The sequence below is a fragment of the Aulostomus chinensis genome, chromosome 10, assembly GCF_037954235.1.
Source record: "Aulostomus chinensis isolate RoL2024-O1b breed Wild chromosome 10, RoL_Achi_v1.0, whole genome shotgun sequence".
Lineage (NCBI taxonomy): Eukaryota > Metazoa > Chordata > Actinopteri > Syngnathiformes > Aulostomidae > Aulostomus > Aulostomus chinensis.
The window spans coordinates 2,898,118-2,909,353 of NC_141329.1; the positions used below are offsets into that span (position 1 = coordinate 2,898,118).

General features: G+C 47.4%; 2 protein-coding genes across 4 annotated transcripts in view; one reads left to right on the forward strand and one right to left on the reverse strand.

Moving 5' to 3' along the window:
• The window catches only part of veph1 (ventricular zone expressed PH domain-containing 1), a 69,809-nt gene extending 66,667 nt beyond the window's left edge, over window positions 1-3,142 (reverse strand). For both annotated transcript variants that reach the window (XM_086215571.1, XM_086215572.1), the window contains exon 1: window positions 3,002-3,142. The gene's annotated coding sequence lies outside the window, so the exon portion shown is untranslated. The remainder of the gene's footprint in view (window positions 1-3,001) is intronic.
• Window positions 3,143-4,713: 1,571 nt separating this feature from the next.
• On the forward strand, window positions 4,714-10,943 carry LOC147254078 (lysosomal amino acid transporter 1 homolog). Of its 2 annotated transcripts, none has more exons than XM_086215071.1 (8): window positions 4,714-4,851; window positions 5,085-5,444; window positions 6,464-6,593; window positions 6,753-6,840; window positions 6,917-7,026; window positions 7,132-7,233; window positions 9,167-9,352; window positions 9,894-10,943. In XM_086215071.1, the coding sequence occupies exons 2-8, from the start codon at window positions 5,104-5,106 to the stop codon at window positions 10,023-10,025; spliced, it is 1,089 nt and encodes a 362-aa protein (XP_086071197.1). In that variant the 5' UTR covers window positions 4,714-4,851; window positions 5,085-5,103; the 3' UTR covers window positions 10,026-10,943. The 2 variants fall into 2 exon arrangements, with proteins under 2 accessions (XP_086071197.1, XP_086071198.1); XM_086215072.1 differs by having other exon boundaries at window positions 4,726-4,851; window positions 5,264-5,444.
• The last annotated feature ends 293 nt before the right edge of the window (window positions 10,944-11,236 follow it).

Genomic DNA, 11,236 nt, shown 5'->3' on the forward strand with positions numbered 1-11,236 from the left:
TAACCTCCATGTTTCCATGCTCTACTAAATGATTTGTCAGCACTGTTTCCATGGTAACGCCATACTTTTCGGAGCCAGCTCCGTGCACGGTGACGCGGTGCTCAGCCAGGTTGTGACCTTGACCTTGACTTCTTTTGTCCCAGAGGGCTTCCATACCTGCTCTCACGTACCGAGTGCACCTTTCACATCAATGCTCTGATTATGTCGGGAGTTATTCCTCACAACTGGGTCAATTATATAACTGAATAACATGAATAAGTCACAAAGAAGAAGCTCCCTGAAGACGCATGTGGAAACGCGCGCGCACACACACACACACACACACACACACACACACACACACACACACTCTGAAAACCCCCCCGAGGTTTCACAAAGGATTTACAGTGGAAGTTTATCATAAATGTGTGTGTGAGAGAGAGCGAGAGAGAAAAGGAAAGTTCTCCATTATTTATGCTCCGAGGTTGCGTCGTGAATTACCAACTGATGAGAGTTGTAGAAAATAACGAGTGTCAAACACACCGAAGCCGCTGAGGCGAGGGTGAAGACACGGAGGAGGAATACGGAGAGGCGGAGCACACCAGGGACTATCTGGTCTTTGGGGTTTCTGTCTCGTCGTGTGAGACTAAAGCGGATGACACACAGAGAGCAGATGAGTTATGAATAGTGAGGAGTTCCTTCCTGCAGAGCAGACCCGTGTGTAACCTCCTATGCGTGATCCTCAAAGAGTGACTTTATTCTTCCGTAAGTCACTCTGATGTCAAACGATCCACGGCTTCACCTTCCATCGCCAGATGTGATCGTATTTTTGAATCTCTTCCAGGTTTTGGACTCTGACTGAGCGAAAGAAATAATTTGAGGATGAGACCCTGATCTCTGATTGGGTGTGAGGGACGCTTTTCCTAATTTTCTCATCTTCAACAGACACGGGGGAGCTGTTGTGACAAGACGGGGTCAAAGCAGCAAGCGTACATGAACTCTGGGCCTGCTACTTCCCAGCTAGCTCACCTGGCTCGGGTTCCCACCTGCGTGTTGTTGTGGAGAAATGCAGAATCTCTGACTGATGTGTGACGTTAGTCAGAAATGGCGACACGGGAAAATGAAATGCTGGAAAATCCGGTGCTGTGTCGAGCATCAGGCCGAGGACAGCAGGTGACACCACCAGTGTCTGTCCTGAACTCAAGAGATGATCCCTGCAACCGCCCCCCCCCCCCCAACCAGAACCTCCATCAGCCCAATCAGGACTACCCCGCAACAGTAACGCAGCCCCTGATTGGTTCTTGTTGTTGGTGGAGTGAATTTGAGATGGTGCTGATGCTGACATTATCAATGCATCAGCTGACCACAGACTGGACATCAGGGCCTTCTCCTCCTGGTTCTAGGTGGGAGGGGAACCGGACTCAGCTGCAGAGCTCAACTCTTGAGCTCGCCGCATTCTGAGGGCCACAGACGCCAACACTCACATCGCATCCACTCAGGGTTTGTAGTATTTATGAGGAGTACCACATCAGTACCCAGTAACTGCCGAGACACAAACTCAGGGAGTCCAGAATCTCTAGACAGCTGCGGGTGTGTTGTTCTGTCCTGGAACGCTGAAGAACCAGGCGTGATACACGTCTCCTGTCTGGGTCCTTTCTCCCAGATGAGAGGAAAACTTTCTCCAGCAGAGAGATCAGACTTCCCCTCTGTAAACTCTCCGCTTTCACCCAGCTGCGCCGGGTTCCGTGTGCCTGCAGGCCGACTGTGTCGAAAAAATACGTGTGCAGGTGCAAGTTTGGCGCTATGAGACTCGAGACTGCTGAGAGGATTTCCACAGCGGAGAGGGAAAACGCGCTCCTATCACACTCTCAGCCAACGAGCATTCACACACTCTCCCTCAGCCATTAATTATTCACGACTCCCTGCTGCCTTCTGCAGCCTGAGCACCGAGTCTTGCACTGACAGCTGAATGGAAGCATGTTCTGGTTTCATCAAACAGGTCCGGCCCAGGAGTTTAGCCCGGCAGGAACCCGTTCAGAACTCCGAATCATTCCTAATATGGAGCTGCTATCTAACACCCACCCAACATTCACCCCCCACACGTGGAGTAAAGCTCCAAATCTGTGTCGGCCTGCATCACTAAAAACGCTCCTCCTAATTCATCAGGTGTCTCTAAAAATAAAATAAATGCGGTAAAAAAAGAAGAAGAAGGGGAATCTAAAAGTTTAAAACTGGCCGAGATAAAGCAAAAAATCTGCTGTAAAGATTTATAACGCGGACGCGTTCACTGACATGTTCTGAACCGAGATTTGGATTAAATTTCTGCGAATTGAACAGCGCTTCAAAGATGGAACATTTGCCTCCTGGTTTATTTTATTGCTGTATGTTTTGTGGCCTAAAAATAGATAAACTGAGGGGACAAATTATACTTGGTGGCCACGAGATACCGATATAGTCCGTCTGTCCAGCTCCTCCAGGGCTCCGCAGTGCTCCCTCAGAGGAGGACCTCAACATGTGTCCCTCTCAAAACTCTGTGACCTTGACGAGTCCCCCTCTTCCCTCTCTCCCGCCCCTGCCTGTGTTGTCTCGCTCTCTCTCTCTCTCTCTCTCTCTCTCTCTCTCTTTCTCTCACACACACACACACACACAGCAACAGTAGCAACAGTAGATTTACAGCATTGAGATAAGGAATGCAGGCTAAATGAACACAACTTGTTTTTCAAGCTTTCCAAACACATGGGGGGGGGGGGGGTCAGAGCGCGCGGCAGGTGTAAATATGCTCCCGACAGCTCGTTTCAGGACGATCAAGTCATCATTCTGACACCAGATGTGAGTGTTTATCACCAGGATGAGTGTGAGGGCTGCTCCACCACCGGGGCCGGCTGCTCCATCGCCGCTGACAGCCACCTCACCCCATCCTGGCAACTTTTCCCACATCAGGAAACCACAACGAAGACGCGTCTCCGCCGCCGGTGACAGCCAACCGAGCAACGAGAAGCCCCGATCGGTTCGGAAGGCTTACCTGCTCCGAGCTGAAGGAGGACGCGCAGACCGCGGATGAGGTGCTTCGCTCACTGCCTCCGAGCCTGGACCCGGAGCGGCACATAGCAGCACATGAGACCCCCGCACAGCCCCGCACGGCTTCAAATCCCCCCGCAGAGCAGCCCCTTCATCATCATCCTCGCAGGACACCACTGGAGAGCGCGCCATCGTGCGGCCGACAGGAGCGCGCAGCGCAACAGGTGGATGGAGGGAGGGGCAGGTCTGGATGCTGCCTTCAAGGACACACGGAATTTTACCGACAAGCCCTTCAGTTTCCCGTCCTCTGAGCTCATTTGGTTCATTAAAGCCAGCGCGTGTTGGGCCTTATTCCTGAACCGTTACATACATTTTCCGTTACATATTTTTGAAACTTCAGTTACTGATACGGTCTTACAGAGAGGAAGCGAAGCCTGGACATGTGTCAATGCTTCCTCCCCACAACTACGCTCTCAAACAAAGAAAAACAATCAACCTCTAAACTCAATCAACCCGTCCATTCATTTTCAAGATATCCGTTCAACAAAGCAGCAGCCACACGCTGGTGATCATGTAACATCCTTAGAAAGATAGAGAAATGAGGAAAAGCATGGGGGGGGGGGGATTCTGTTGCGTTGCCATTGTCTCGTCGTGCATAACTGCCAGTAAATCCTCCCCTTTGTAGTGTACAAACAAGATACATACACATCTATAGTTGCAGAGAGACTTCAGTGCAAAAGTTTCAAAGCAAAAGTTGAATGGCATTTTTTTCCCTTCACAGTATCTAAGTCCTGAATTTCGCAGGAGGCCCTGAAAGCATCATCGGAGCACAGAGATGGAATGGAGAGAGGAATGATAGATGAGGCCCAGTGATTTATGGCTGCATTCCAAACACAAGAGTTTAATCCCTAACCCCCCCCCCCCCCCCAGCTCAGACATATGGACCTATTTATATGGGGTCCAGACAAAAAAACATATCATTTGTACTGTGGCACTTAAACACATCAACATCCACTGTACAGCACAGAAATCGATGTTTTTTTTTTTGAGACCTCCAGTAGTTTGTGATTGTCGCTTCTTGGCTCAATAGTTTTGAGATTCACACGCAAGAACATTCACCTAAATACAGGAAATTAAGTCTTACTCGCTTAAAGTCGTCTGGATACGGTTTTACCTTACAACATTTTAAATATCTAATAATTTACGTTTCATAAAATGTGATTTTATTTTATTATCATTATTATTATTTGTGATGAAGGATGCCTGTCACAGCACCTTTCGCCTGTAACATAAAGCAGTCACATTGCTTATTTGTCCATGTGATCAGTAGATGGCGGTGTTACGTCAGACACAGTTAAGCGGAAGTGAAACTCTTCTCCTTCAAATTAAAACAATCGGGGACGTTGATGAGCCTTCAATCGAGTAAATAAAATCTAATTATGGGATGAGTGTGTGTTTCCATCACTTAAGTTAAAAAAAATTGAAATACTCAGATAAATCAATACTCTGGTGAAAGTTTCAGAACAAGTAGAGAATTGTTTAATTTTGAGTTTATGTATGCATCAAAATCAAAAGCACACATTCTACATATCCAGTATTTCATATCAATTTCTAAAAGCCGTGTGTTGAAGCTGGCAGGTTTGAAACACCTTGGCTCTAAGTCTTATTTTGGAAAACCCAGCCGGATGTTGTCATCTTATTCCAGAGCCCTTGACAGTCAGGTGCTAGTGATGTACGGTAGCATCAGCGCTATCTGTAGCTCTCTCCGGGGGGTTATCCTGGTCAGGGAGACGTGTGAGGATGTGGGAGAGCTTCACGGGTTCTCACAAACTTTCCCTGGGTCCGTGTTATCAGGTGAGGGGGGTGGAAGCGTCCGGAAGCTAGATCTTTGTTAGCATAGCGTCGCCTGATGTAGCTACACAGCGGCAAGTGTCCGAGCTAATGATAGCTAGACGGGAAATCCCGGTGGAATAAACCGAATGAACCACTGCTTTGGCTCATTTTCAGCACTTGTACGTGTGCAGTAACTCACCTGCTTCTCTGCTGGATTCAAGCGTTGCGTCCTTGTCGCGCTGCCTGTCCTCCAGACTCAGCCAATGTTCTCCTATGAGGCAGACGTGTGTGTCGGACCTCTTCTGTGAAGAGTGTCCCCTCATCACACACTCGGGGGATTTGGTATCAGCTGGAGGAGAAAGTGTGCAGCTGAAGGGCAGACACCCCGACCCGGTTGACAGCTCTCTCCCCATGGCCACTGCGCGTTTCCCAGGGCAGGGTGCGGACGTGGCGCCGGGTAACTGGAGCTCTCCAGCCCTGGGCCGGCCTCTGTGTGTTAACGGGACACCGTGGATCCTTTACTTGCTCGAGGAGTGTGTGGATAATGTGTGGGAGTACTGCAGCGTGGTGATTGGACTCTTATCCATGTTCTGCTTCCTGCTATCCACTTTGCCGTGAGTAGTTTATTGTGTTAAAGAAGTGTTGGATGGGGGGGGACTCAGTTTTGATGCAGGTTCTTTTTGTTGTTGTTTAGTTTAGATGAGAGTAGCTTAAAGTTCAATACTTACAATATTTAATTCAATACTAAACACTTTAATTTCACTGCAAAATAAGCATCCATCACATGTTGGGTAAGCTGACCCACTCCCTCTTTCAAGGTAACTACAAACATTAGTCATGTGACCACGAATTGAGGAAGTGCACTTCAAATTGGTCAATTCTTCTTGGAGCACATGAAGAGAGTGGGAAGCAAACCAGAGCAAACAGCATCATTTCTTTCAGGCCAAATAAATATATCATGTCTTTAAACTTCAGCATCCTGCGTCTTCAATGACTGAGACAGGTTTTTAGATGTTATTGCATGTCAGGTTAAGGCAGCGTAAACTACAAAACAAGGTCATGAGTGCGTGGATTCACTGTGTGGAAGAGTTTGTCCAACATGGAGGTAAAATGAGCTGCCAAACAGCTCGTATATCCGTGGAGCCTTGAAAAGTTAAAGCCACGCTCTTTAAACACTAAGTGACGTACATAAATATACTTTATGTAGTTGAAACATCAACATTATAGATGAAAAATCACTGAAATAAACATGTTGCAGTTGCATGATTATTAAGCGGACACAAATAAATGTGTGAAGTTTTAGCCTTTGCAGAAGGAAGGACCTTTATAAATAAATTACCAGCGATGTTTTTGAGTGTGTGTGTCCAAATTGTTTACCCCACCCTGGGGCCCTTGTTTACCCCCACCCTGGTGCCAGTTGTGCTGCCTTAAGACTTGGTTTGGATTGTTCTAAAATCATCACAAGTGGATTCATTGTTTTAGTTTACATGGCTGCACAACAGCCTGAGTTATATTTGCTAACTTTTTGAAAAATAAGTACGCTTTTATTTTGAGCTAAAATCATCAAATGAATAAAAACTGTCTCATCTTACCAATTTTTATTTTTCTGTTTTCATCTTATCCTTCTATGCAGTCAGGTCTACGAGGCCTATCGCAATGGTAAAGTGGAGGAGGCCATGTCTTTTGGCTTTCTCTTTTTCCTCTTCAGCGGGGACCTGACCAGTTTTGCGGGCTGCTACCTGACCAGCCAACTGCCCATTCAGGTAAACACACACACACACACACACACACACGGCTCCTCCAGGTATATCAGGATGTTACAGAGACAGGCTGTGTTCAGGTCTGTGTCTCAGCTGCTTCAGTGTTCATGACAAGTGCTTTGAGCGAGTGGCCAGTCTCTCTTCTCCTCGTCCTTCTCTCAGGTCGTCACTGTGGTTTTCTACATCTTCACGGACCTGATCCTCATCTCCCAGTTTCTCTACTACAAGATCAAGAACAGCTCCAGCAGAAGTAAGAGCTGACATGAGTTTACACATCGCCTAGCGATCCAGCTCTGATGGCTTGTTTACTTCTCCGTGTCTTCTAGAGAGCCCTGTGCTGAAGTGGCTGTGCTTCCTGTGGTGCGGCGCTGCCACTCTAGTCCTCCTCGCTTTACCTAAACTCATCATAGACAACAGCACAGCCTTAGATCCTCAGGTAGAGGCTGAGCCTGAACTTTCACTGTCGCTGGAGGGACTTTGATTCACTTCTGATAGCCGGTTGTACTCGTGTATTCACCATTCCCTCCTGCATCTCAACCAGAGTCCAACTACCTCTCACTCAGTGGAAATTACTGGCTACGTATGTGGATACCTGGCGTCCATCTTCTACCTGTCTTCCCGGTTTCCACAGCTCTATAAAAATGTAAGTGACGTTTTCTTGGTGCGACTGAGTTTGTTTGTATTTTGCCTTCTGCTGTGGTTCACATGTGTGAGAAGTCTTGGACACTCTTCTAGGCCTTGATCCCAGGATCCAGGGGGTCCACAAAAAAAATGTTTTGAGCGGGGTGGGGTGGAGTGGGGGTGGGGGGAGGGTGTTTGTGTGTCAAAATGAGTGCCAGGCATGGAAGACAATGGCTCTGTTGTTCCGAGGGAACATCCTGGCTCGATTGCACCTAGTAATCACCACAGAGGGGACGTCTCAGTTGGCTTCCAGTGCCAGAGAAACTTCTGGGGGCACACACGCATGCAGACACAGACACACACACACACACACACACACATGCAGACACAGACACACACACACACACACACTCTCTCTCTCTCTCGCTCTCTCTGTCTCTCATTCTCCTAAATGATTCCAGTCAGATTTGCCCTGTTGAAATTCGTGTGCCAACACTGTCGTCTTTTCCACCGTATCATCCGTAGTGACAAGGACTCATCCAGTTAAAAAGCACGATTATTATAATCAACTTCATATTTCTAATGCAAACACTTGCTGGCTGCCTGGTTTTCCTTGGATCCAGTCCAGACAGAGATCTGTGCGGCATTCATACTGTCTCCAGGCAACTCACTTCTGGAGGACAGACTGAACTTGGTGGACACAAGGAGGGTATAAAACTCGCTGTTTTCTCTTTGGTTTCATAACGTTGCGTGGGCGTGTCTTTTCTGGCCGCTCATAATGGAAAGACGTCATGAACTTAGCAAAGCTGCATTACAGCTACAGAGACTGGACGGTGTCCTCTGGCCTGTGGCTACAGACAGAGCCAGAACTATGCTAGCATCCATGTGGTATCCCCAGAGACGAGAGGCAGTGCACCGTTGGAGGGCGCTGGCTCATCGAGACGGATGCCGTCAATCACGTCAGGCCATCTACTCGTTCAGCTTGACAACATCCAGCTTAATGTCATGTCTCATTTTGTTTGCAGTTGCATATTTTTGCAGCTAAATCTTTAGTTTCAGGTGTTTTTCGTCCAGATTGAAGAGGTTAGCCAGGGCTGAGGTTTGATGGCTGCCGCTGCTGCTGTGGGAAGGGCGCTGCAGCTTCTGCATTCTGTATTCTCAATACTACAGCCAGCGAGGTTGGTGCACAGAAAGACTGCGTGAAATCAAACACAGCAGCGACACCTGCACTCTGTCAAAAGCAACGGTGGTTTTCTGAAATCGCTTCACGCTTCGGAGCTCAAAAGCAGCTGGAAAAGTTGCGGCTCTGCTCTGTTACCCACCGTTAACATCTCACGGTCTAAAAGAGTAAAAGTTTAACATGAAGTTTCAATAGAAACACACAATCTTGATATCGGTACAATAGATTATTAACATTGCATGGACATGAGAGGAAAGGAGTCCAGGTCATTACTCATAGAGGCTGTAAGAGATGATGAATCAGAGAGTTTAATCACCACTTCAAATAGAAGTCAGACTGACAGAAGCATCAGTCAGGTTTCTGGTAAACAGAGACGCAGGACGACAGCTCCACAGCTCCACCAAGAAAACCGGCCTGGTGCTTGGGACCGACCCAGTTATTTAAGGGATAACAAAGTGGGGCAATCTTTTTATTTTATCGGTGAGGACCGAAACCATCAAGTATTGTCTGCAAAGCCACAGGTCGATCATGAATTATAAAAAAAACCCACGGGCTGTATCCTTTAAGCCGGCCACAGTTATTTGCACAGTTGGTTTTGGATCCACAGGGAGACAATTTGTGGTGAGTGAAACAGGAACTTGTGGGGAACATAGTGTGGGTTTCCACATGAGCATGTGAGGACACTAACATCAGCGTGTCAATGTAAATAATGTTGGTAAAGCCTTTGAGATAGAGACGTATGGAGAACCATGAAGATCTCTACGCTTCCTTCTAGTTCCAGCGACAGTCCACAGAGGGAACCTCCTACCTGCTGTTTGCGCTGGCCATGATGGGTAACGGGACGTACGGGCTGAGTGTCATCGTGGTCCTACCTGCACTGAGGGGCTCCTGGCAGACCTTCATCATCAAACACCTGGCCTGGCTCATCGGCAGCCTGGGAGTCCTCATACTGGACTTCTTTGTATCCTTGAAATCACACATTCAGGAACTTTTTGGCATTTTGGCTCGGTACCACGTCTGAGTGTTCCTGAGTGTTCAGTCCTCAGGACTAACAGGTGCACGTGTAATGCCGCAACAGCGAGGTGTTTTTGCTGGTAAGCCCGGAGGGCAGCACGGCCGTGGGTTCCCCTTGCAGGGTGGACGTTCGCCTACGAAGGAACTAGACCACAGATGATGTTTGATTAAAACCTCTGGAGGCACCTTTAGCCTTAACAACCACAAATATCCAGGTGGATAAAAATCTTCAAAATTCACCAGTGCAGCACTGACACGCTTCATGCGGCAGAACAAAGACACTGAGCTGTAGTAAGCTAGTGTGACCCAGAGGCCTCACGTCAGGCTCAGGCTCCACGAGGCTAGCACGTTTCTGTGTTTCATCCCCGCTCCACTCTGCGTGGGGTTTTTGGCTTTAATCAAACAACAGCAAACCTGAACTTGTTAGACACTTGTTGGCTAATGGATCATGTGTCAGAGACTTTCTCCGTGAACCTTAACCCTGCCAGGTGACGGCTCAGTTCATCTTGTACCGGAAGAGCAACCCTGCGAAGAATAACCCTACGAAGAGCAACGCGCTGCTCGCCGTCTCAGAGGTGGAGCCTCTGCTGTGTGATGAGGAGGAGCTGTCGGTGCTGTAGGACCCGGGAGTGTTACCAGCTCAGTTCAGGCCATCTGCAGTGGTTTAGGAGATATTTTTTAGGTGATTGCAATATAGACACAGCCACTACTGTAATTCCAGTGGGTCTTTGCGGTTTGATTCACTGGAAAACTACACTACGCAAACTGGTATGAAGGCTGGAAGAGCCACAGAGAAGGTCGGGCAATGACACTGGAGTTTATTTTAAACTGTGCACTAATCCAGCCGCAGGTTTTGTCATTTTCTGTGTAGACAGGCACGTCGATCTTGTTTCAAGAACTGTCGTTGTGTCTGTCACTGGGAACTTCAGAGAGCGCGTTCCCTCCAGAGGTAGAGGCTTTGGGAAAAGGAAGTGCCTGTTTTTAATCTCTGACAGGGGAACATCTGCTGTAGATCATATTTTCATACCGTATCCAGTATTGAGTGCCATAAAACACACAGCTTGTGTCAGGGTTTGATATTATTTATGTGCGGTTGTTCAACTTTCCCGCTATGCCCCAAATCAAAGTGTCAGAGGCTTCATAACCCCGCTGTCCCTGGAGGCAGTTAGAATACACAGATTTGATATTGTGTTTAATTTCATATTTAATCTGGTAGCCGATAATCACCTCACCATGGATGTGAAGTTTCCTCTCGAATGGATGTCGCTTTGTTGAACAGACTTTTCTACTCTGCAGGATAAACGTGCATTTCTTCTCTTTAAAAACAAAACAAAAAAACAACCAATAATCTCCAAAGTCGTCAGATAAAGACGATGTGAACTCTCTGGTGAATCTGAGGACGGGACCAAGGATAAGAAGTTGTTCAAGACAATTTGTTTAAATAATCCAGTTCAAAAACAGCACTTTCAAGGATGTCGCTGCTCCGTCACTGTGCTCCGGGTTATCTGACCAACAACGGTGTGTTCTCTACCTCATTGTTTAGGGGGGGGGGGGGGGGGGGGGTCGTCTTCACGTGTAGAAGCAGCGATCGTGTGCTCATAGAGGGAAGGTCAACTTTAGAGAAAATAACGTGTTTCTGATGAATATGCACTTGGTAGGTAGGGGGAATGTAGTTCGCTTCGACAAATATATGCAATTCCATCGTTAGTATTTCATTTTATAAATGCTTTTATAGGACAGGCTTGATACTTTTGACCTTTATGAACTTCAAATGTCTTAAATCATGATTTCAATCCAGCACAAAACTCAAGGAATCAGTGAATTTAACTTG

What these genes read in the sequence shown, in the direction of transcription:
- LOC147254078 (XM_086215071.1), top strand. Translation starts at nt 5,104, where the DNA reads ATGAGGCAGACGTGTGTGTCGGACCTCTTCTGTGAAGAGTGTCCCCTC. An exon ending in CCAGCCAACTGCCCATTCAG is followed by an intron (nt 6,594 to 6,752) that starts GTAAACACACAC and finishes TCCTTCTCTCAG; the next exon opens with GTCGTCACTGTGGTTTTCTA. An exon ending in GCACAGCCTTAGATCCTCAG is followed by an intron (nt 7,027 to 7,131) that starts GTAGAGGCTGAG and finishes CATCTCAACCAG; the next exon opens with AGTCCAACTACCTCTCACTC.